The 25,468-nt window shown below is 36.6% G+C and overlaps 1 protein-coding gene across 6 annotated transcripts in view; it reads left to right on the top strand.

The window, feature by feature from the left end:
- Positions 1-25,468, top strand: part of LOC131038525 (transcriptional adapter ADA2) — a 73,300-nt gene that overhangs the window by 21,542 nt on the left and 26,290 nt on the right. For all 6 annotated transcript variants that reach the window (XR_009104504.2, XR_009104503.2, XM_057970975.2 and 3 more), the window contains exons 4-11: positions 483-548; positions 688-813; positions 929-1,004; positions 4,920-4,995; positions 6,077-6,138; positions 6,278-6,433; positions 9,850-10,072; positions 25,046-25,256. Coding sequence is in view for 4 of the 6 variants with exons in the window: in XM_057970975.2 (XP_057826958.1) it covers positions 483-548; positions 688-813; positions 929-1,004; positions 4,920-4,995; positions 6,077-6,138; positions 6,278-6,433; positions 9,850-10,072; positions 25,046-25,256 (996 nt within the window). In the remaining 2 variants the exon portion in view is untranslated. The remainder of the gene's footprint in view (positions 1-482; positions 549-687; positions 814-928; positions 1,005-4,919; positions 4,996-6,076; positions 6,139-6,277; positions 6,434-9,849; positions 10,073-25,045; positions 25,257-25,468) is intronic.

Raw genomic sequence — 25,468 nt, 5'->3', positions numbered from 1 at the left:
TTGCATATGTTTTTAAAGTTTCAGAAGTGCATTCAAATGGATTTCTTTGAGATTGTCTCCCTTCAACCAATTGGCTTTCAGTTTGTTCATCCCTCTCAACATGCCCACTACTTTCAGTACATATCTCTTAATTTGAACATGGGCATCCAAAAAGAAAACCCTAATGTCTCACAAGCTTACCATTTGATATTTTTAACACATTTATCTTTTTCTTGTCAATCTACAAGAAATTACTTAACAAACATTTCTGTTGTTTATCTTGTCATTAATGACCTCTATCCCATGTTGATACTGCATGGTTACTTAAATTCTAATTTTAAGTGCATGCAAATGAAGATGGTTCTTGCTTCTTAGTCAATCTATAATGATTCTTTGTTTTCTTGATGCTTAGGACAATCTGTCTTTTCCCTCTTTCACCCAGACTGGAATGCAGATGAAGAGATGTTAAATGTATAATGATTCTTTGTTTTCTTGATGCTTAGGACAATCTGTCTTTTCCCCTCTTTCACCCAGACTGGAATGCAGATGAAGAGATGTTGCTCTTGGAGGTATGAAAATGCAGAAGATTTCTTGGACTTCACATATTAGATATTACTTTCTGCACAGATTAATCCTCTTCTATTCTTCTTCTTCTCTTCTTTCATCTTCGTTGAGTTTTTTAATTCTTAAAAAATATTATTTATGCAGGGAGTAGAAATGTACGGATTGGGAAATTGGGGAGTAGTTGCAGAGCATGTTGGAACAAAAACAAAAGTTCAATGTTATGATCATTATATGAAGGCATACATCAATTCTCCTTGTTATCCTCTACCTGTATGGTGCCCACCTTTGCTTTTCCATTCATATTACTTTTTTCTAATGCATGTAAAATGTTGTTGCTTGAATATTTATCGTGAGACTAAGAATTCAGATCCCAATCCTTTTTCAGGATATGTCACATGTAATTGGAAAGACGAAGGCAGAGCTTTTAACCATGGCCAAGGTACATGGAGATGGAAAAAAAGGTTAGTTCAGAAGGCAAATTTTCTGGAAGTGTATAATAGGATGTTAACTACTTTTGAACTACAAAAAAATTATCACCTCTCCTTGGACAGAATAGAGAAGTACCTGTTGCAGAGGTCTTTGAGACATTTTCTTCTATATTTTTTGGTTTTTTGGTTGCTGTATGTTTTTACTGGTATACTTTAGTTACATAAACCTAATTCACTGATTCATGGGCATGACTATAATTTTGTTTCAGGTTTTCTTTGCATTGATATTTATTAATTATTTAGCATATTTGTTCAAAGTTATTTCCTTTTCATCTTTAAGGACTTTCTCTTCCTATTCATTTTGCATTTCATGACTTCTCTATGTATTGATTCAAATTGAAATATTTTGGTCGCATTTGGGCATAATTTGTTTTTTCTTCCTTATCTCTTCACTAAAGAAGTGGAACCTGAACTGGCAAGCTAGCTTTGGACATATAAAAAAGAATGTTGGAAATGACAATATATCTATCCCAAAAGAAACCATCGGCCTAGGCTTATGAAGCATTTGGGGGATGAAGAGTATACTTTATGACATTTTCTTGATAAGAATGATGCAACCAATTGTTGGTTCTTTGATTTTAGTGCATAATGTCATTTTATCTACTGTAGAGATCGGTATGTAAAGTTTATTGTTGATTCTAGTTCAACAGATTATGTTTCTTTGGTTGATAGTAGAACGCATGCAGTAGAAACGATAGGCCATGTTTAAGTTTGGGTCTCTAGCTCTCTTTTTGGGTTGCAGTTGTCATTTTCATCCCCCAAAGGCAAATTTGGCTCCGCCAATGTTTATGAATGGCTCAGTTACAAAAAATGAAAATAAAAAATTGGATGACAGAGCTAGTAGTGACTGTCATCTACCCTCTGGAAAAATTTCTGAACTTTCAGGCACAATTTGAGCCCTAGTAGCAATGGTGGTGATGTCTTAGTTTAACAATTTAAGGTCCCAAGTCAATCAAACTATGGAAGAAAAACAATTTGATGTTATTTCCTTTTTAAAATTATATGGTGGGCCTGGAGACATTAAATCCAGAAAAAGGGATAAATATTTTACTGGCAGATATAATCTATATTGGCACATCATGTGGCAGACACAGTGAAATAATTAAGCTACAACGTTTTAAATTTATGGTAGAGCTTTGTTTTTCAAATGTAAAGCATTGATTGGTTTAATGTTGGCATTGCCCAATGAGCGAACTAGTCGGCACCCTTTTTCCTGTGCTTGCTAACAATTTCAGATTATTGGTTTTAAGTGCCCCTTGCTCAATGTTTATAGGGGTTGATTCAGTCCAGATGACACATAGTTTTAAACAGTCAGTGGGGTGGCCTATGTGGATCCTTATCATGTGTACCATATTGAAGGCGGCTTGGTGTATGAAAAAGCATGAACTGTTTCAAAGGTAAATAAAGAGGAACAGTTCATCAGAGACACAAGTGGTGGGTTTTATCTTTGACATAGTATAATAAAAACAGCATAGCATATAAAAGACATGATGCAGGTTTAAAAGAAGTCTTAGTTTTGAATTGAAAGGCATATGTATTATGTGCCACTGTTTTAATATTAAAAAATGGTTTCCATGTGCCATGTGAGAAAAGAATAAGAGCTGCACATAATAAGAGTTGTGCAAGAAATATAGCTGATAAAGTACCAGCGTGAAAGACTGTAAAGGGGCACAAAAGATGCACAAACATGGCATCAACATTCCGAACACAGAGGATGAATGCCTACCAACATTTTGTTACTGTTTTGACAATTAAATAATGGTTTTATGAGCTATAAAGTATTGAATAAAGATTTACAGTACAAATGATTGGCACAACAATATTTGTTTGTGCACAAAAATATTTGTTTGTGCACAAAAATATTTGGTCATGGCACATCATTTAATCAACCTTGCACAGCAGTTTGATGGGCAGGAACTAGAATTGCACATTGTCTATGGAATGGCACCAAGCAGAAACAAGGAATGGTATTTGCAAAATGAGTTTGAGATTCCATCCAGTAATCTTTGTATTGCCCCCTTTTGGGATTACCCTTAATTTTGGCCTAGATTCACAAGTTCAATAAAAACAAGAAATGTAGTATAGTTAGAGATATAACTTTACCCAAAGAAATGTTTAAGCAAGATAGATCCTTGTTGAGATCCTGCAATCATGTTAGACAAGTATTGGAGATATAACTCATAAAATCAATCATTTCTGCTAGGGTTAAAGGACATACATTCATAACCATCTTAATTTTAATAAATCATACAATATCTATAATTCATTATTGAAGTTCAACCATAACATGGATTGGATGAGGAGACATGATAGGGTGCCTGAAGCAATCCTCACACTAAGCCCAAGAGCAGATATACCATCCCTCTTGGCACCATGCCATCCATCCATCATGAGGTGGTGTACTTAGTGGGGAAGCTCGTCGCTGCCCTTCCTATTCGTGCAACCTTATTCACCTTCCTATGATTGAGACTTCTAAATTCATTCCAACAATCAACCACAATATGGTGCCTGGAGTATCCTTCCCATCTAAGCCCAAGGGCAGGATACACCTTGCCCCACTTGGCCTAATGCGGTGGGCTGCCAGCCATCTACCATGAGGTGGCGTACTTAGAAGAGGATCTCATATCAGTTCTCTCTCCGTGTATTCTCTTACTAACCTCGTCATGATTGATTGGAGCAATTTGATGAATAGACTAGGACTCTAGGTGTTTCACATTATTGCCTATATCCAATATATATGAGAGGTTATGTACCAAATATATTATTATTTTGCACACATATTACTGCCTATATCAATATGTGAGGAATTATGCATAAAAACATTATCATGCTGCATACCACAAAGATGAATAAGATTGCTAATTGTCTGCAATATATAGTAATCTTCTGATCTGATCAATTTATATGCTAAATTGCTGTTGTCTTATAAACTGATCTTCTCTCTTATGAGTACCGATGTTGCTTGAATTTGTTGCTTGATTGATCATCTGACACAACCTTTAGGATCTGCTATAAATCTGTCTTAAAGGTCTGCCCCAAATCAGCTTGAAGGTCTGCTCTACTTCTGCCTTATATCTGCTCTTAGTTACCTGTTCACGGAGCTTTAGGGGTACTAGGGATCACACCTACACCTGCTGAACTATAAATCCTTGTCCATTTTTTGCTGATTTAGATCTCCAGTTGAAAATTCACATGAAACTAGCACAATATAGGTTAGTGATAGAATTTTAGTTCTAGGTTTGTTTATAGAATTCAGCTTTATTTCACAACAATTTTTGTAATGTTTTGCATCATCTTCTGAGATTGCTGAAGAACCACTCTTTTGAGCTTTACATCTCAGAGTGCAGAAGAGCTAAATCCACTCTTGTCAATAGGTCCTTAATTGTCCTCAGTTTGATCATAGGTTTGTCTCTTTTTCAAGATCAACTTGATTCTAGTTAATTGAATTCCTAATATTGTTGTGAATTTTTGTGTAAACAAAAGTTTTGTAGTTGATGTCAAGCAACACAAATCAACTTCCCTAGCAATTATTTATACACTCTTCATTAGTGTGGATTAATTAGAGTATGTGCTACGCCGTTAAAGCCAATCAGAAGCAAAAACAAAGCAAAAAGCAGAAGGCTGAAAACTAATCACAATTTTTTTTAGAGTGAGTCTCATTAGTTCCTCTTTATAGAGAGATGTATCCATTTTTTTTTTTTATCGGTGAGATGTATCTAATGTTTACATTAAATGAGAATTTTAGATTAGGCAAGTAATAATATGCATTCATTTCTGTAGTCCTAATAAAATCTAATTGTGCTGATATTGCCTTTTCATGAAATATAATCCTAATTGGCCTGCTTGATGATAAGGTTGCCATATGCCCTTTGTATCTTTTCTTTGCAGGATTTTCTGTATATGGGGATGCTGGCATATCTAAAACTCCTAAGGAAGAGTCTTCTATATCTCCATTAAGGATCAAGTAAGAGATTATTTCATCTTATTATTATGCCAAATATAATGTTTGCTAATTGATTAGAATCTAAGTCACCAGGTTCGAATTCGAATTCGAAGTTCGACAGCTTTGAAATTCGAATGAAGTTCGATGAGGAGAAAATTTGAAATGTATAAAATTCGAATTAAATTCGCCATATGTAATTTTTTAAATTTTTTAATAAATATATGTAATATATCTATAAAATTGCCTAAATAGTTTAACATTGATAAATAGATTTGAAATCATTACAAAAAGATGACATATTTATAAAATATAAACCATAGGAAACATATTCTTTCGTGATTGCAAAGATGTTCTTTTGTCAAAAATTCACCGTGGATGAAATTCGAAAAGAGGCAAAAATTTGAAAAAAAAATTGTCATTAAATTCTCTTTATATAAATTTGAGTTTTTAAAAATATCAGAATAAACAAGATTTAATTTAAATTTATCAAATTTTATATATGAATAATTAAAAATTTGAATTAAATATTTTAAAATATTTAATTTTTAATATATTAAATGTTAAATCTGATAACTTTTATACTAAGTGTTAATATATTAACAACATTATTAGTTAACATTTATATTAAATTTTAATATTATTTAACATTTTATCGGGCAACACCATTACATCCGGCAACAACTTATATTAGATGTTTAATATTATTAAATGTTTAATAAAGGTTCACATTTATCGGGCAACTTTATGAAGTTTCTTTAATTTTAACATTTACCTATATCCTCTTTCTCCCGATGCGGCCGTCTAAAAACCCTACCGGCGGCAAGCATTGTATCGACCATTGACTCGCAGCCCTCGTACCTTCCGACGGCAATAGCGAACTGGTTATCTGCCGACACCAAAAAAACACCTCTGCCTGTTTCCTGCGAATTTTAAATGAATTTTGGCCAATCGAACTTCAACGAATTTCAACAATTTTTATTGCATGTTTTAAAGTTCGGCAAATTTTGAACTTCAAGGATGAAATTCGGCCGAACCTGGTGACTTAGCTTAGAATTGTAGTTTGCAAGTTTTCATCTAATTTCCAAGTTTCTTGTTTATAAAGGGTGGAAGATATTAATAAAGATGCATCGGCAGAAGGACGATCACCATCAAATTTTACAGCAGGTGCTGTAGCTTTTGTCAATTGTCATGGATGATATATTCTGTTGCAACCTTCTTGAAAAATTGTTTACTTGTTATTTTTGTTCTTGATGTAAAAGTCTCAAGATATAAATTAAAAGTCGGTGTCATCTTGCTTGTCTAGGCACTGAAGGAGAAAATGCAGAGAGCAAGGCAAATAGCCTCACCGGCAATAGTACAGTGACCAGTTCATTAGGTGCAGGCAAAATGGCTTCAAATGCAACTCAAGTCAAGGAAGGCTCAAATGGGCTTCGTGCTGGAAGTGCAGCATTAACTGAAGGTAAACAAAATTTTCAGTGTGAGTTTCTGTTTACTGGCTTATTACTTATTAAGAATTGAGGATAATTAAGCTGTACATACTACATAAGACTGTTCGAGTTAGGTGGGAATTTTCTATTTCACTGAAGCTCTCTGTTTTCATGACATGCTTGTTAGATTCCTTTAAACAATCTTGCACACAGGTATTCTGTAACTATATTTTTTTCATTTACTACAAAATTAATGTCTCACATTTGAAATCTGAATGAAAGAATAAACAAGTAGAAATGTGCATATGTTATGAATAAAGTTGACTGTGTGTATTGATTCTGTGTCTGGTTCATATTCCAATAGCTGGTAGAATTCAAGCACTGTTAACCAGGAATTATGGTGATTGCAAGGGGAATATCTGTGGAAGAAGAGCCTGAGAGAACCCACCTAAGGAAGGGAAAGCTGCATGTGTTAATCTTGCTTCATTTAATAAAATCTACCCAATCTTATGTTGATATCTGGACATAAGTTTGGAGATTGTATAATATCCTACTACTGTTGACGAATTTAGAGTTGCTCTGATAATTGAATACCAAAAAATGCTACTGAAAAACATGCTGCCTCATCTGAATCTGATGTGATATTCAAAATAACATATGTAGTAGTTACAAAAGCAACAGAGTGGTAGGTGAACTTTGTTTGATGTTGTCATTGATATCTCTCATGTTATGCCTATGGTCAAAGTACAAGCTGATTATGGGTAAATCCTGGGAATTTTATGGAATCATGCTTTGTGGAATCAGATTTGATCAATTAAAACTGGATAATACTTGGGTACTTGTTGACTGTGAAAGATTCAAATAATATGTGAGAAATCTAAATACTTAAAGATGGTCAATTGGAGAGTGTTTGACATCACATGATTTTAGTGATGTATCTATAGAGTGCAATTTGAAGACTTAGTAGTATGTTATCCACATGAGAGCAAGTTCCCTGGTTATTTTGATATGTTAATGCCCCATAATAGATAAGGGATCCAAAGGGAATTGTTGGAAGAAGGCATTTATTTCAGTAACTATCATATGTATTTTGGTCCAAAAGACATACAATAATAAAATCTAGAGGCTAATTGATTCCATAAGAAATTTTTAGCCCGTCTTTCATGGATCTATGCCCCTTGATTAGACAATGCAAGTATATTCCTAAACCATGACAAACCTTTTGTGTTGTATGTGCATGTGACAAATACTCCTAGTCAGCTTTATGCTGTTTGAAAGTATGGAGTCCCATTTCTGTGCATGAATAATTGCGAGTTTATATTCTTCCCAAATGTGGAACATGAAGGAAACAATAGTGCTTCCATTCTTATAATGGAGTTGTGAGCTTAGACAAAATTTAGGGCTTCTAGTTCCTGGACAAAATCTTAGGCATTTAAGGCATGGATATCAATGTCAAACATGTCCATGTTGGCAGGAAAGTTAGCACATGATTGTTGGGACCTTGCAATCCCTCCTCCAAGCAATGGGAAGTCCTCACCCTGAAGTCTAGGACGACCTCTAGAGTAGGCCAGTTCCTCCTATTCTAGTACTAAAACTAGACTGGTTGGATGAAAAGGGAGAAGAAGGAAAATTAAAATGAAGAGCTGATGAACCAGGATAGACAAACCCTTCAAACCAATTTTCAAGATTATTTAAGCAAAAGATGTCAGAGGAAGGTAATTCAACATTGTAAACAGGATGAAATGTTCATAATAAACTCAAACTAAGAGTATAGAAGTTGCATTTCGTCTAGGAATGCCAAAATACTCGATAAATTAACTGACTACAAATCAAGGATTTCAATTCTCAACGACGAGCTCAGAGCTCTTATTCATAAAAGCTAGTAGGCATTCAACCTTTATTGCTTTAAAGCAAAACTACAGTGAAAAAGAACATGCAAGAGCATTCAGAGTTCCAAACTTCAGCAGCTTCTATTTTTCTATTAGTCAATTGCACTTGAAAGTGGAAAATCCCGATTTTCTCTGTCAATTGGCTTGTAGAAGTCCCTGATGCTGAACTTGATCTTCTACCTGTGCTTGAGCAGTCCCTTATGGCTTTATTCTACTTTCAAATCATTGACAGTGTATACTTTGGCACTCATTGTTCTGTGGAAACTTTCTTTTTTTCACATTTCCCTTATGAGAATTTGGAAATTGTTGCCTTGAAGCTTTGGATATTCAAACATTGTTCAATGCGATGGCACTACATAAAAATCCATGTCTGCAAACCTCATCTGCTTGACAACTCCTTGTCAGACCCCTGGTGTGTCCTTGAAGCCCGTTCTTCACCACTAAGTACTGAAGCTTCACTTTATCTTTTTAAAACAAAATTAGTTAAGGCCCACGGGTCCCATTTTTTCAGGGGTTGATCACATTGAATTTCTCTTACCACCTTCAATTTTTTTGCTTGGATACTCGCATGTCATTCAATTGGACAAGCTAGCATTCCATCTAATGTTCACTGTTGTTGATGACATCATTGAAGAGGGGCATGCCACCCTTTATTTCATGCTCTTTAAATTCTAATGCTGGAGCCTGCTCTGTTGGTTTTGAAAGAGATCTATAGCTTGCAGATCTTTTCAATTGTCTAAGGTGCTCTGCTGCTTCACATTTCATTCATGTTGAGTGTGTTTGGTGTCATTTACCCAGGTTCCTGGCAGAAACCAGTTGAAAGATTTTTAGTCTCTATAAAATTAAGTCATCCTATATCAATTTATATAGTTTGAACCTTTTGCCATTGAGTGTATTGCCTCCTAAAAATGTTTGATTCTCCAGGGAAGCAGAGTCCACTAATTGGTGCTTTGCTTAACATTCTTTGCTGCTTTACATTAAGATTTCTGGTCTCTATAAAAGTTAGCATGTCTAATTCCAATTATATAGTTCGATCCTTTTGCTACTGAATGCATTGCCTCCTAATTTGTTTGCCGTAAGTCCACCTAATACACTGGCTTTCATTATTCAAATGGTTTCATGGACTTATTTTATAATTTTTATCAATCTTGATAACAATAAATTCAAATTTTATCTTCATAAGTTCCAAATAAAACTTTAATGGTATTAAGCTTTATGTTCCTTTATGTTTAGATTTTGATTTAGGAAGAAAGAAAATTAGTGATCATTCCAATTTTCTTGCTTGATGTTCCAAATAAAGATGAGATACAGCTAGAAGAGTATAGTTTCTGAGTGAAATTTATGGTAAATGAATTAGACTGATAAGACAAAAATGAAGTGCATACTCTGTACATCAATGCTTAGGAAAACATGTAGGTTTTCAGTATCAGTGCAGGTTCTTATAACTTTCAGATTTCATGTCATGTTATATAATGTATGATCACCTACTCCTAATGAATAAATTTTGGAAGAAAATCTTCTTTTTTGTGTACATATTAATTTTTATGGCTACTCTGCAGATTATCTGACAAACCGGAGTATTGGAGGGAAGAAACCAAAGCCATCAGGGGAAGATTGCCAACCCTTGCTGGAATTAAGTGGTTATAATCCTAAAAGACAAGAATTTGAACCTGAATATGACAACGATGCAGAGTTGCCTCTGGCAGAGATGGAATTTAAGGAAAATGATTCTGAAACAGACCGCGAGTTGAAGCTGCGTATGTTGCATATATATTACTCCAGGTTATTACTAACTGCCAAGGGTTGCATCTGTGACAGTATCATAAGTAATTTTTTATCTATAGAATGACATGCATTTTATGAGTTAATGAAACTTTGTGAACATCATTCCTTATGGGATAGTGATACAATAATCTATTTCTGATTACATATGTTATTTTAAGCTGGTTGTTCTTTACGTGTATATTATGTGGATGCATGACTACTCAAGCACAAGCAGTATGCCATAATATCAAATAGTTGTTCAACATTGGCTGGGATAGACATCTGTTAAGGGAATATTGCAGTAACTGTTGGATTAAGTTCTCCAATGGTCTATGCACTTGTTCTTGATACACAAACTCTATAAACAGCTATGATTGCCTCATACACAACTTAGCCCCTGCTTCATATCGTCCTAGATGCATGACCTATTTGCATCTCAGAGCCTTTGGACCACATAGGTCTGTAGACACTGTTAAGTGTTAACCAATCAGCAATTGAGTTTACAATGATTTTGATAAGTTTTTTCATTGCGCTAGTGTCTAATTGTCTTCTCCATTAGATTTGTTTGACTCTCTTCTCATGTGACATGCCACAATAGTGGTATATCCACTAATATGACAATTTCCCAAAATAGATTCAATGTAAAATAGAGATGGTCATGAAGATCATTTTTTGATGATAGTTTTGCCAAGGTCATGGAGGAGCTCATCAAAGTTTTCACTCTCTAATTTTTTTTTATGATGTTACAATTTGCTGATACTAAATATTATGATGTTTTTCTTTGTTTATTTAGTACAATACTTTGATTTCATTTTCATCCACTATTGATTTAGGTGTTAGAAATTTAGAATCGTTGTTTAAGGTTCTATGATTGGTGGATGGGGATAAAAACCCATGGGGAATCTATATGAGGCTATGGATAAGGCTAAAGAAGCAATTGAATATTTCATATGGCACATTATTGATCAAAGGTGCAACCAATATTTCCAACATTTCCATGCTGCTTCCTACTATTTGAACCTCAAGCTTTCTTCTCCCTTTCATTCAAAGCAGATGCACAGGTTATGCTTGGATACAAGGTTATAAAAGGGTGCAGGGGGAATTATTTTCTTCAGTTTTATGTATTCGTAGTGTTGGTGTCTGTTTTATCATCTACCAAACATTAGGATAGGATACCCGAAGGTATTCTATCCTCTCCTGAAAAATCACTACTGATTCCAAGGTCTATATGTGCGAACAAGCGACTTTAGTGGAATAGCTTCTTGGGTAGTGTATGCTGAAATTTTCAAGGGAGACTTATGTTTGACAAGTATTTTTGAATTGCTGGACTTAGATGGATTTAGCAATTTAGGCTCTTCTTTTTCTTTTTTTTTTGGATTTTCCGGGATTTAGACTTTCAAAAGAAAGGGAAAAAGAGATAGGGTTTAGGAAGGCTAATCTAATCCTATGAATTCTGGAGACGGTATCAATTGGGTGCTCTCGAGAAACCAAACCTTGCTTCGCCACATTAGGGACAACTACACAAGGCCGGTGCAATCTTCAATGGGTTGTGCTTATGATCGAGATATTGGGATGCATAGGGGATGGGCTCAGACTAACTTTGCACGGTAGAATGGAAATCATCCATTTACCAAAAGTATGAGCGGAAATACACCATGAATTGATACTTATCAAACCCTTCATTCAAATTAACAACAATGAAAGCAAATCTAAATTATTTCTAACTAAGTGTTGAGGCAATTGAAACCATGCAAATCATTCAAATAATAGAGATTACAAAGCAGCGCACATGCAATATATTATCTGGAAATGACCTTAAGTAACAATACATCAAAAACCTCACACTTTTCAAATGAGAGGAGGCAACCTTATATAGTTTCTCAAAAATAAATGAATGGCCGAGATCAAACAGTGATCAAGGGCCAAGATTGAAAGCTATAAACCCTAATAGGGTTTCCCAAAACTAACTACCCTCGACCAATTACATTTGGGACACTTGTCCTTCTTGCTAAATATGAACCATCAATGAAAATAGAAGGTTGTTGCATTGTGAAGTGTGCCCTTCTAGAAGCTTTTGGATAAGTCAGGTTCATCGAACCTGGACATGCTGACTTGGAGCGATCTGATTGGTTGGAAAATGACGAGGCGCCACCTCAACGTGTTGGATGTCTTTCTTGAATTCTCCAATTTGTGTTATGAAATCGTCTAAGTATGGAAATTTGATTCCTTCTTGTTGCCATTTGATTCTACTGGGGAGCTTGTCTTTTCAATTCCTTCAGGAGATGTAATCCTTCAAGAAGTTGGAAGTTTATCTAACTTTTCCATATTTTCACCAAGTCTGAGAACTTTTCTTTCTTGATGCCTTGAGATTCTTTCAAGTGCCTCGAATTTGGAGAAGAAATCCCCTCGTGAAGTTTTTCTCATACTTAGCCAAATTTTGGCCCTCTCTATACTCGGACGAACCTTGCTCGTGGTCCCGTCTTCAATTCTGAATTTGGCTTGAAACTCCATTTGTGCTTTTTGTGACGATCCTGCCTTTAGCTGCCAATTTATGTTGCGTGGGAGGAGGGTTAAAAAGCTCTGGGTAACCCCTTGCAAATGTGAAATGATGGGATGAAGCTGTTTAGGCATTCGCTGTGATCATGTCCTTCTTCTCGATACCCTGACATGCCTTCATCATGATTGAGGAAATTGGAATTTTCTTTGTGAAACATTTCCCATACTTAGCCAAATTTTGGCTATCTTCACGCCCGGATGAACCTTGCCTGTGAACTTGTCCTCAATCTTTCGTTTGGCTTGAAACTCCAACTGCGATCTTTATGATGATCTCGCTTCTATTTCCTCCTGCTACCTGTAAAGTTAGAAATCTATCTTGGATTAAAGAAAATCGAGGCTGCAAACGCCTAAGTGTTTGGAAAATTTCACTTCATTTTCATACTTAGCCATGAGAATGGGATTTTCACATGTAAATTCTCCAACCTTCAAGATAACTGTGATCGCAATCCAACACCAAGTGTTATAACTCTGAAAATTTCTTATACTTAGCCAAAAAAAAATGATTTTCCTCCCTTAGAAATTCGAACAAATTCACTAAAAATCATTTCTCAAACTCTGGAAAAACTCAAAAAATACATAAATCTGCATCATGAATTTAATTTCACCCTCAAAAATTCAGGAGAGATTCAATAATTCGTCCTTATACTGGTTGTCTTTCTCCAAAAATTTGTGAAACTTTTGTCAAAAAAGTTTATCCAACTTCCAGCAATATCCAAAACTTTCTCCAGATGAACTCCAAACTGAAAGTATTTTACTATGCTCTCCTTAATATTTTCGAACTTCTTGGTGTAGAAATGAAGTTTACAACGAAGTATTTGTAAATAAAGTTAAATCCTCAATCAGAAACCCTTAAAATCTTCCAAATCATGTTTCCAATTTTAACTTCATTCTTTTGGAAAGTGTTGTCATGTTTCCAAATTCGAAGAAAATATCTTCCAAAAGTTTCCAATTTGGCTATAAGTTTGAAATATTCATTAATCTTCCAATATTCTCTTAAAAAAAACTTTCCATTTTGGATTTAAGTTCGAAATCCTTATCAATCTTCCAATATTCTCCTTTTGAAAACTTTCTATTTTGGATTTATTTCGAGGATTTTTAATAATCCTTAGATATTTTCTTCATTTTGGATTTAATTTTGAAATCTCAATGGATTTTGTGATGTCACTGGCATCTTGTTGATTTTGTTTGACTTTTCAATGCGTAGGTGGACTTTTGAAATTTATCTCCATCTTCTCCAAGGTATGGCGGACTTTGGAGACCTTTCCTCATGGCTCTCTTCAAGGCGAAATTTTTGGCTAAGGCATGGGGCGGACTTTGAAGGTCTCTCCTCATGGCTCTCCATCAAGGCGAAATTTTGGCTAAGGCATGGGGCGGACTTTGAAGGTCTCTCCTCATAGCTCTCTTTACCCTTGGTGGACTTTAAACTTGGCACCTATTACCTTGCTCTCTTACTTTGGCGGACTTGGGAGAGGGCTCCTACATGACCTCCATCTTGGGCGGACTTTGGTGGTGTCCCCAACTTGGGCGGACTTCTATCACTCCTCCTCCTTAGCTTCCCAACCTGGGCGGACTTTGGAGGGCTCTCCACCTTGGCGGACTTTAGGCTAGGCTCCCACCTTGGCGGACTTCAAACCCATCCCCTAAGCGGACTTCAAGCAACCTCCCCTTGGGCGGACTTTGGAGGGCTCTCCACCTTATGGTGGACTTCAGACTTGGCTCTTCCATCACTTGGCATGCTTGGGCGGACTTTAGGCTACACTCCTATACACCCTACACATACATGGCGGACTTTGGAGACCTCCCCACCTTGGCCTAGGCGGGCTTCAAGCAACATCCTTCTTGGGCGGACTTTGGAGTGAGGACCTTCATGGCCTCCTTTACCTTTGGCGGACTTTGGTGTTAGCTCCTTCATGGCCCCCTGAGGTGTGGCGGACTTTAAGGATAGCTCCTCCATCACTTGGGCGGACTTTGATCACTCCTCCTCCTTAGCCTCCCAACCTTGGCGGACTTTGGAGAGTGCTCCCACATGGCCTCCAAATGCATGGCGGACTTTGGCTAAGGCACCTTCATGGCCTCCATTATTGATGTTATTTGGCTAAGGCATTGGGGCGGACTTTAGGCTTAGCTCCATCAAGACCTCCATCAAGGTGAGAATTTGGCTAAGGCATGGGGCGGACTTTGAAGGTCCCTCTTCATGACTCTCCTAATGCATGGTGGACTTTGGCCTTAGCTCCCACATGACCTCTCTAGCCCTTGGGCGGACTTTAGGCATCCCTCCTCTTGCTTGGGCGGACTTTGGTGGTGCTGGCCATCATGGCCTCTTCAAGACATGGCGGACTTCTGACTTGGCACCCATGTGACCCCCAAAGGCATGGCGGACTTTGAGGTGAGCACCCATGTGACCTCCCAAGACATGGCGGACTTCAGGGTGAGCACCCACACAGCCTTCTAAGGCATGGCGAACTTCAGGGAAGGCTCCTTCATGGCCTCTCTTGCATCGTGGTGGGGTTTGAACCTGCAAAAATACTTCAAAACCCTTGTTAGCCAGACTTAGAATAATTTTCAGAGAAATTTCAAAATTTCATAGTTTAGTCTAATTTAATCGGATTAACTTGAACTTTAAAATCCATGCCTAGGTGGATCATCTGAAGCAACAAAAAGCCTAGAATCTAGGGATTCAGCTTTTTAGGTCAAAACTTGGAATTTTCAAGTTCCGGTCGAAGCAGGTCAGTGGTGCAAGTGTAAACCCTAGGTTTGCATCTCGAAAAAAAGCAAAAAGCCTAAAATCTAGGGATTTAGCTTTTTTAGGTCAAAACTTGGAATTTTCAAGTTCCGGTCGAAGCAGGTCAGTGGTGCAAGTGTAAACCCTAGGTTTGCATCCCGAAAAAGCAAAAAGCCTAAAATCTATGGATTTAGCTTTTTTAGGTCAAAACTTGGAATTTTCGAGTTCCGGTCGAAGCAGGTCAGTGGTGCAAGTGTAAACCCTAGGTTTGCATCCCGAAAAAGCAAAAAGCAGACATCCCTAAAAAATAGGAAAAACTTTATAAAAATAGCTATACCGGGGATCGGGCTAAAAATGCCAAAAACGAAACTTCCTAAAAAATAGGAAAAAGCAAAAAATCAAACTTTCTAAAAATAGAAAGTTGTCCAAATTCGTCCAAATCGATTGCGATCTTCGTCCTTTGGCCTTTCTAAGCACTTTGGTGGTGTTCACACTTCAAAATCACATAACTTGCAAAAACTAACTTTCAATCGTTAGGGCCTGAAATGCTCTGAGCTGGACAAGGCTTGGTGAAACTGCAACAAAAGGTCATAGGACACTAACAAAACCCTAGAAAGCAGGAAAAGAGAGGGTCCCCATTTGCAATGGGGCGATGTGTGAAAAAGGTCACAACACGTAGGAGAGACAATTTGTAGCTAGGGAACAAACATATATGTTTAATTTCAGTATACTATTTATTTTAAGTTTACTATTATTCTTACAATATTATAAATGTTATCCTTGTAGATTTGTTGTGGGAAGATTTTGGTGTCACAATGTTGATTCTTCAAAGGCTTGTGATGTGCATTTTATCCTAGCCTTAGAATGCTTTTGGTTGTGAGTGCAAGTGAATTGTTTTTGAGGCCATTAAAAAAAGGCAACATGTTGACTGAAAAGTGCTTGAATGACCTTGTCTTTGTGTGATACAACCTTTGGTTGCATAAAATGGGGGTACGAGGGCAAAACACACATCACACCTTGATGTTGATGACATTGATCGATATTTGGATTGTATTGTTGAGGATTTCAATGTGGATCCATTGTTTATACTTTATTGATCATGACATAGCTGATTTGAAGGAGGATGCTGGCAAGTGAATGTGGCAGCCTGCGGAGGTAGAAGGCAAGCTTGGTGAGCCATCAGGAATGGGTTCACTGCATATACAGCTTGATTGTATACATATATGACTTGCTGAGGATATTGGATCTATACGATCCACTTTGGCAACACACACAATGACAATAGAATTTTTGGAGCTTTAGTTATAGAAGAAATTTATGAGCTGTAATTTTTATTGATATTAAAACTTTAATTTCATGTGTATTGAAAATTTGAACTTGTTTTTTGGTCTATGAAGTGTATTGAACTCTAATATTTATCTATTTACAAAGGAGTACGTTAATATGTTCCATAAATTTAATAGTGCAATTTTAAAAATTTACGTATTTTTAGTGTTCATTATATTTGTCAAGCTATTGTTGAGTTTTTCCCCAAGTTTTTGCCAAGTCTTTGAGTTTTTAATTTTTTTGGGTCAATTGAGTAATTTTTGAGTCTGAGTATGTGAACTGCAGTCTTAGATTTGGAGATTGTTTCTTTATTAATTTCTTTAATTCAATTGTAGGTGGTCTCTACTCTATTATTTCCTCAAATTGCTTATAGAAATTAGCGAACTCGACAATTTAACTAGCGTCCTACTTGAATTGATCAAATGATAGTTTAAGAGGATTGAATGTAGTGCAAACATCAAGTTTATATCCTACAAACTGTGAGGTGGGGAAAGACCAATTGGTAGCAGCAATTGCGTGTTTGTAATGTTGTTTTGTAACTAGTTTGGAAAATATTTATAATGGATTCGAATTGCCAAAGGCAACATTCGAATCCATTAGGATTAAATAGGGTTGGGCCCTATCTCAATCTAATATGTAAAACAAATAGGGCTGGGCCCTATTCCAATTTTGTTCAGATCATTATAGGGCTGGGCCCTACTTCCCTTATATTCCTAACATATAATGTTCAAAACGCATGGACCTATTTACCAAATGTGTGGGCTAACGTGTGGACCCATCCTCATTATGTGGCGTGTGAATTAAAGTGAGTTTAGGCGCCAAAATGTACTGGGCCGACCCTATATGCATTCCCTCTACCTTGTATAAATACAGATTCATTTTGGAGGGAAACTATTCAAGCAAGTTCACAAAATACCTCTGCTCCAAAAGTGCGATTCAGATCTGCTCTAGGTGCGAAATCTCCAGCTGTGCAAATTATCCTTGAAGGTCTGCAAACTCAGTTAGGAGTCAGCGAATTGTCATTGTATGGTGCGAATTACATCTGCTGGGTGAAATCCATCTGCTGTGCATCTATTGTATGAAGACAGTGAACATCATTGATGGGCAGCGCAGCATATCATCATAGAAGCACAGTGAACCATCATCGAAGGAAAGCGAATTCATTGTCTTGTGATTTCCTTGCATCTGAAGGACTGAGATAAGTCGGTTTCTATCTAGTGTCATCTGCTGCTATTGTGCCTTAGCTGGGTCAGACTTGTAACTATAATTTCTGTCCATTATAATCAGATCTGAAGATCTGTTGTTGCTGGGTTTTTCCTCCAAGGGGGAGGTTTTCCCAGGGTAGTCTTGTGTTGTGTGCCCTTTCTATTCGTGTGCTTTGATTCTTGTGACACTGCATTATTATTTCGTACTCATTATTGTTAATCTGATCACGAAAACTAACATGTAATGACCTCATGTGAGGGTGAGGTGAGAAAATATTATTACTTAACACTTTTTTATTACCAAGATTGTGTGAGGGTGAGTTGAGAGCATATAGTGGTGTTAGACACGTCGAAATACGAGAGGAGGGCGAATTAGTATACAATCAAATCTCAAACCCTTCATTACCATTAAAACCAAATGCATCATAAAGCAGATCAACAATAATGAAAAATTGAAAGAACAAAGCTTTCAACACCAATGCACATGAAGACACTAGATTTACGTGGAAAACCCAACAAGGGAAAGATAACGATGATCAAACTGCTTGGAGCTACTGTCCAAATCTAGCCTCCAAATAAGTTAAATAGATTTACAACTTTGTTTTAGGGGTACAACCCAAGGAAGCTACAACTCTTTGAATAATAGTTTTATGGCTTCAACCAAAGGAAGTTCACTACTCCTTGAAGATTACAACATTCACAAAAGAGGTTACAACCTTAGAGTATCATGAATGATTGATGAATTCCCACCGCAACACATTTGCACCATCAGCTGCCTTCGGCTCACTACCTCTAGAAAACTTCAGGACTTATCCATATGTAGGTATCTTCAGCTCACAACTTCTGCACCACAACCACACCTTTTGCAATGATTTGATCTTCCATTTATATCATCTGCAGGCATCAACAAACTCTCCAAGTCGGCCAAGATAAAGCATATGAACATGAAACATGCATTGGCCAAAGAGATCAGCCTTGAAAACATCCGGGGAGAGAGTAGAACAACTACGGTCCAATCCAAAAGATGGATAGGTCCTAATTCAACTCATCCATTTGATTTTCCATTTATATCATCCACAAGCATCAAAAAATTCTCCAAGTTGGCCGAGATGAAGCATATGAACATGAAATGTGCATCGGCCAAAGAGGTCGGCCTTGAGAACATTCGTGGAGAGAAGAGAGCAATTGCAGTCCAATCCAAAGGATAAAAAGGACCTAATTCAACTCAGAACACATCTCCATGCTTGCAAGAACATTGAAAACAGTGGTGCACATACTCCAAGTCGGTTGGGATGAAATGTATAGGCATGAAACATGCATCCCCCAAGGAGGTTGGCCCCAAACACTTCCGTGGTGGAAGGGAAGTAAATGTGGACTGAGGCAAAAGATAAATTGGACCCAAAACATCTTAACACACCTCTCCACGCTGGCGTATGCCACAGATGATTGACGCAAATATACTAGGTTGGCTAGACAACCACTTAACCTTCCAAATGTTGACTCAGTCAACAATTGATTTCAAAAAGATTAGGAACCACAGTGCAGAGCACATAACAACATCATATGACATACAAACATCATTGCTATACCATTCTTTCACACTGTCACGTTCGATTTGGCTGTTGAGTTGATACCAGTCATCACACGCATGCTAGTCAACACAGTCATGACATATAGCAATTAGGTTCATCCTTGCGGTACACTTGAACACCTGAAACATTGAAGAAAGGTAATATACAAACAATGTGAGCAAGTTCTCCAAACCGCAAGAGCCAAATTTGAAATGCAGAGAAGTGTAGAGCATTCCTCTGACCCATCCTAAGAAACAACAAAGTGTCTCAACTTAACAAGCCCTGGAAATGACTGTATTGACTTTTGTGACTCTTATGTCCAAACTGCACAATCACATCTTCAACTGTAGAGAAATGCGGTACAATCTCTCCAAAAAATGACACATCATACTTGAGCTATATCAATACACCAATTTATCAATCAAGAACATTTTGACATCCAATCGTGAACTTCAAAGCATCACATATTTTGACATCCAACTATGAATGTGGAATCAGCACATTTTGACATCCAACATGAACATTCAAGCATATAAACATAGGTTGGACACAGTCACCATATCTGCAACACATCATACTGTAACAATGACACCACCATTCTTGCAATTATCTTCAGCTGACATCAATGACAACACCATATCTGCAGCAGGTGGATGAATGATTTTTATATACATTATTCAAATATACAACAATGCTTGAGGGATGCAGCAATAGATTGCATGAACAATACAATTATGCTGGAGTGGAATAAATATATTCACATATGCTGAAATATCATCAAGTAGACAATAGACAAATATGGATAAAATCTGCTATTACAATATTTTGTTGTTCCAAATTCAAATATTTGCTCTAGAAGTAAAACAAGAAATTTCAACACAAATACAACCTCTGAATGAGATCCTTAAACCCTCCAATTTCCAAATCCAAGGGCTTTTGTTCTTGAATTGATAATTGAACACAAGTCTCAAGCTATGACATACATCATGTGAAAAATGGCAGACAACAAAGCACTACAAGATATAGAACTAGTAGGACACAAATTCCAACGTCCCATTTTCCTTAATGGGTAAATAAGAATAGTATCCACATAAGCTAATTAATTAAAAAGGGACATTATATTTTTTAATGGATCTTATTAGATCGATAATAATCAAATACAAAGAGTTTGTATTACATCAATAGCAGCGAATTGCTATTTTTATGCTTACTGTTAAGTTGCCTATCATTCTTTCAACTGAGTTCTCCTTAATTCAATTGCTACAACATTCTTACAAGCCTCTGATGATTTCATTTGCTCTCTGCATGTCTTCTTTTAGGTACTGGAAAAATCAAATTGTGCATTGAAAGCTCTTCTTCCCTAGATTTTGAAGAAATAGGTTGTTTCACATTATTGTTTCTGCTGTTGGGACAAAATAAACCCTTTCTTAATCATCCCGTTGTTTGTATAGACATCCCATTGGTTACAATACCATCCCTTAATGGAATTAGTATTTGTAGAACCGCCCCCTAATGTTAAGCATTTTGTTGAGAAATAGTCTTCCCTAGATTCTCATGGATCACACCTCCCTTCATATAGAGACTTTGGTTTGCACTGAGATGCTAAGTGAGAAAAGAGTTATTCTACTTTTTCCTGGGAGTACTACTTTATGTGCCTCAATGTTTTCTCCTTGAGTTCCACTTGCCATGACCATTACGTTCTTCTAGTCTCCCTTGTCTTCACCATCGAATGCATTGTCTCCAGTTGCTTCCAAGGTGGAAAATGGACCATATCATAGAGGTTTGGTTTTCTTGGCTTGCCCATATAACCTTTCTTTGCCTAGGGACAATGATACCTTGTTTCTGCATTTAGTTTATGTGCCCTTTGGTGTTGCCCATGCCTAGACTTATATTTTGCTTGAGAGCTTTCATGTTGCTCATTAATCTACTCTCGAGGAGAGGATTTTCAAGTTCTTTGTTTTTCAAATATCTGGTCATTGTCATACAGCTTTCCACAACTCCAAGGATTAAAAATCTGCATTGATCCCAAAATGATCCATAATTTCCTCAAATTGCTTGTAGAAATTAGCAAACTGCACAACTAAATTATTCTTCTATTTGAATTATTGAAATGATAGTTCAAGAGAATTGTATGTTTTGCAAACATAAATTGAAATGAAGAAACATAAGTACAGATTTAGTACAAAGAGCTCATACAACCAAAATTCTGTTCCAATGCTTACTGTGAATCTGGCCTTTTTACAGCTGATTTCGCCTTTTTTATTCACTACAACACTCTCACAAGCCTTTAGCGATATTATTACTTATTTACCATCTCCATGTCTTCTTATAGGTTTTGGAAGATCCTAGTTGTGCACTGAAAGATCTCCTTGCCGAGAATTTCAAGAGATGCTTTGATTGTTTCATATTCTTGTTCTTGTAGCTGGGACACAATTGCTCCTTTCAGCAGACTGGTTATTGTGGAACGGCCCCTATAGGTGAACTGGCAGTTTTGAAATTGCCTCCTAATGTAAATGGCGGTTATATCCTACTAGTTTGTAGGGTGTATGTCAAAATCTGCAATTTTTTGAAAACTTCATTCCCTTGAGGAATATTTCTGTGTAGATTCTTATGGATCAATCTTAGTGCTGTTCTGGCCTCTGAGAATCTATGAAATGAGCCTATTTCAGGCGTCACTAGAGTATAAGTGAGCTTACAAACCAAGTGCTCTCCTACCGTGGGCTTACTTGGAGTTGTGTTTGGTCTCCTACATGCTATAGTGGTACTCCTAGGTCTTTCTGTAGACCAAGGTGTCATTTATTAGGTGATTAGATGCTAACAATTTAATCACAAGGGTTGCTTGAATTCATAACGGACATGAATGTGGTAGGGGTATTTGGTGAGGCTAAAAGGCATGACTCTTCCAAAAGCAGTGTATTGTATGGGCCGACCTCTTGTCATGGCTTGACATTCAGGATACCTTGGAGATAAGGGGCCAGGGATACGATGTTCCCATCCTGTGCCCCTGTTTTCATGAAAAAAGGAGGACGTCCCTGATGGTTGTCACACTTTTAAAAAAAACACTGACAAAAACTCACTGCACTTTAAAAGAATATAAACTTAAACCTAAATGGTTTCACCAAGTTCCCCAATGCAATGCACTCAAACCCTAAGCTGATTCAATTATAGGAAATAAATGATAGAAATAGGAGACAGGGAAGAAAAAAGGAGAGAGAGGAAGAAGGATTTGCAGTCATATTTTCCAGGTATGTCTCTCACATCTCATTGGCATTGTTTCAATCCTTTCTGAGGAAGTAATTTCTGAAATTAGTTAAGATCCAGTTAACCTCCTATTTCACTGTTACTAGAAGAATGCTTGAGTTGTAGGAGTCCTTGCAACTAATGATTATTATACAAGTGGATTAAGTGGGGGAGTCCAAGACAGATTAAAGGAAGAGTGTGGAGAATGTGGTGGTCATTGATTCATTTTGGTTTGATGTGAGATGTGACTCATATCCCTTACATCCCTTGCTTTTACTGTCATGAGATCCTGAAGGATGCTGCAATAATCAAGGATTAGCAGACCAAATTTTCTGCTGTAGAAGGTTACAAGAGTTTGGATATGGTAGGCAAACTATGGTATCAAGAGACATACCTGGAAAATATGATTGCAAATCCTTTAAACTTCTGGAAGTCATTAAAGAAAACCTTGCAGTTGTATTCAAAAGCTGCCCATGTATTAAATCTCAACCATGAGGTAGAGTGAAGTCACAATTAACTGTCCTAACCCAAGTTTTAAATAGTTCCTTCTTGATACATACTAAGTGTCATGAGAGCAGATGTGCTATAGTTGGCAAAATTACCAATATCTTCGAAATCAAGTTCAAATTATTCGTGGCTTGAAAATTGTGAGTGAACAAAAGTTCCTGATTCTTAGCAAACAATCACTAACCATAAGTATGAGTGGAGGATTAGGTTCATTGGAAGTTTGTGAGTTGATACTGGAATCTTTGGAGCTTCATGTAGTGACTAATCAGCTTGAAGGATATTTACCATTTGAGAACACTACATTTATCTGTAAACTGTCAATTTGCTTGTGATAAATATTAAATAACAATACTTTTACTCTTTGCAAGCTGAAGGGGACAAACACTTAGTTTAGCCCTTGTATGAAAAAGTCTCATTCTTCAAGGATGAGTTGGAGCACTTTGTGAAAAATTCCTATTCTTAGAGGAGTTCCCAGAGTTAGAAATAGACCATTCGTTCTGATATGGTGAAGACTAGTCGGCTTTAGGAGGTTGTTTGTAAGGCTTGGCTTCAATCTTCAAATCAAGTTGAAAAAATTGCTCTTAAGAATTGATTTCAAAGAGCTTTATCTCATTCTACTACCTTGATAAAAATGTGAAGAATTTCATTGGCATCCTAAATCTCCAACTTGGTAGGGAGTTGGCAGAATTGGTCTGTGTATTGTTGGACTCCTTTTGTACCTAATGAGGTAAATGTACATCCTCGTAGGATCATAATTGACATGTCTTTCTTGCAGAATTGCACAGCTGAATGCTAAGACAAGTACATGATCTGTTGACAAAACCTCGAGAGATAACCACCAAAACTGATTTTGTTACACCTTCTTTAGTGTAGATTATAGATGTACATGTGAGTGGCTGGACAGGCAAAGTACATGTAAAAAGTCAAAAGAAGAATCGAAAGGGAATACGAAGGAGAAAGGGGAAAATAAAATCTACAACCAGAAGAGAAAACAGAGCACAAAAATCGAAAGAAAAAAGCAGAAAACTAGAACTTAAAGAAAAAAGAAACAAACATAAACTATATTATGAAAGCTTAAACCTAATTACAGAAATATTTTCAAGAGTGCGTCTTATCAGCATCTCAGTCCATTGCAGGATTAATAACAAATTGCAAATTACTGTTGAGAGTAAGCGGCAGATGACAATTAAGTTGGAATGCTGCTGATACTTTATGAGCCCATTGAATGGTCCACATAAGATAGTTCTGTGTACTATCACAGTTAACCAAAACAAAAATTATATGGGGGTTGCTAATGTCAACACTGAGTAACTGGTTACCAATATTCATCATATCTTTTTAAATATAAGACTATCATTAAACTGCTGGTTACATCTTCAGTGATTGAATTGTGATGATTATATATTGCGCCCTTGCAGGTTTGTTTTTTACATGTTTGCTGATTACATTTTCATGTATGCAATTTGATTACTTGTAGACACTATGAGCATGTAGATCATCTATAATAATATTATATGCATTTTATTCAATTGCACCTGGAGGTCTTCTATGTCCACTAATCTTTTTTGTATCAGATAATGGTTTGTATGGAATAGTCTTTGGTACTGGTTTGCAAAAGTAGTGACGTGCAGGAAGTTGACTGTGGAAGATTTCATGCCTGTGTTCTTGAATTATTGCAATTTGGATGCTTCCTGACATGAGACCAACTAATGTTACTCTTGAATTAAAGATAATTGCATTTTGATAGGTTACTAGAAAAACAATAGATGAATTGACAACCTCATAGGGAATAGATTTTTTTGACCTTTTTTGGTACCTGTTTGTAAAAATTTTCATCTAAGAAAGACAATATTGCGAGTGACAGGCTTGATGAACGCAAACGGCGCAAAGATTTTATATTGAAAATGGACCTCCTTAATTCTAGGCACCTTGAAAAATTGCATACAAAGGAGGAAAGAGAGCTTTTCCAGCGTTTCAGGGTGTTCATGCGTTTCCATTCACAAGAAGAGCATTATAAATTGCTTGAGGATCTGAACAAGGAACGTAAGATTAAACAAAAGATTGAAGAACTACAGGTTGGTTACTGATTAAAATCTATCATTTTCAAGTATCTACCATTTCATGTTGGCCTATATTAAACAAATTCTTCTCTGATGAATTGAAAAGCAGTGTAGAATGTTGCACATGATCATGTTTTGGAACTTGGAAGTTATTTCATAAATAAATTTTTTACTTCCTGTTTAATACATCATAGTTTATGATGAAGCTTCAATGTGTCTATTTCAAT

Source organism: Cryptomeria japonica, chromosome 10 (assembly GCF_030272615.1).
Source record: "Cryptomeria japonica chromosome 10, Sugi_1.0, whole genome shotgun sequence".
NCBI classification, from domain to species: Eukaryota; Viridiplantae; Streptophyta; class Pinopsida; order Cupressales; family Cupressaceae; genus Cryptomeria; species Cryptomeria japonica.
Note: the sequence above shows the minus strand (reverse complement) of the source record. Positions and strands in the feature narration are given on the sequence as shown.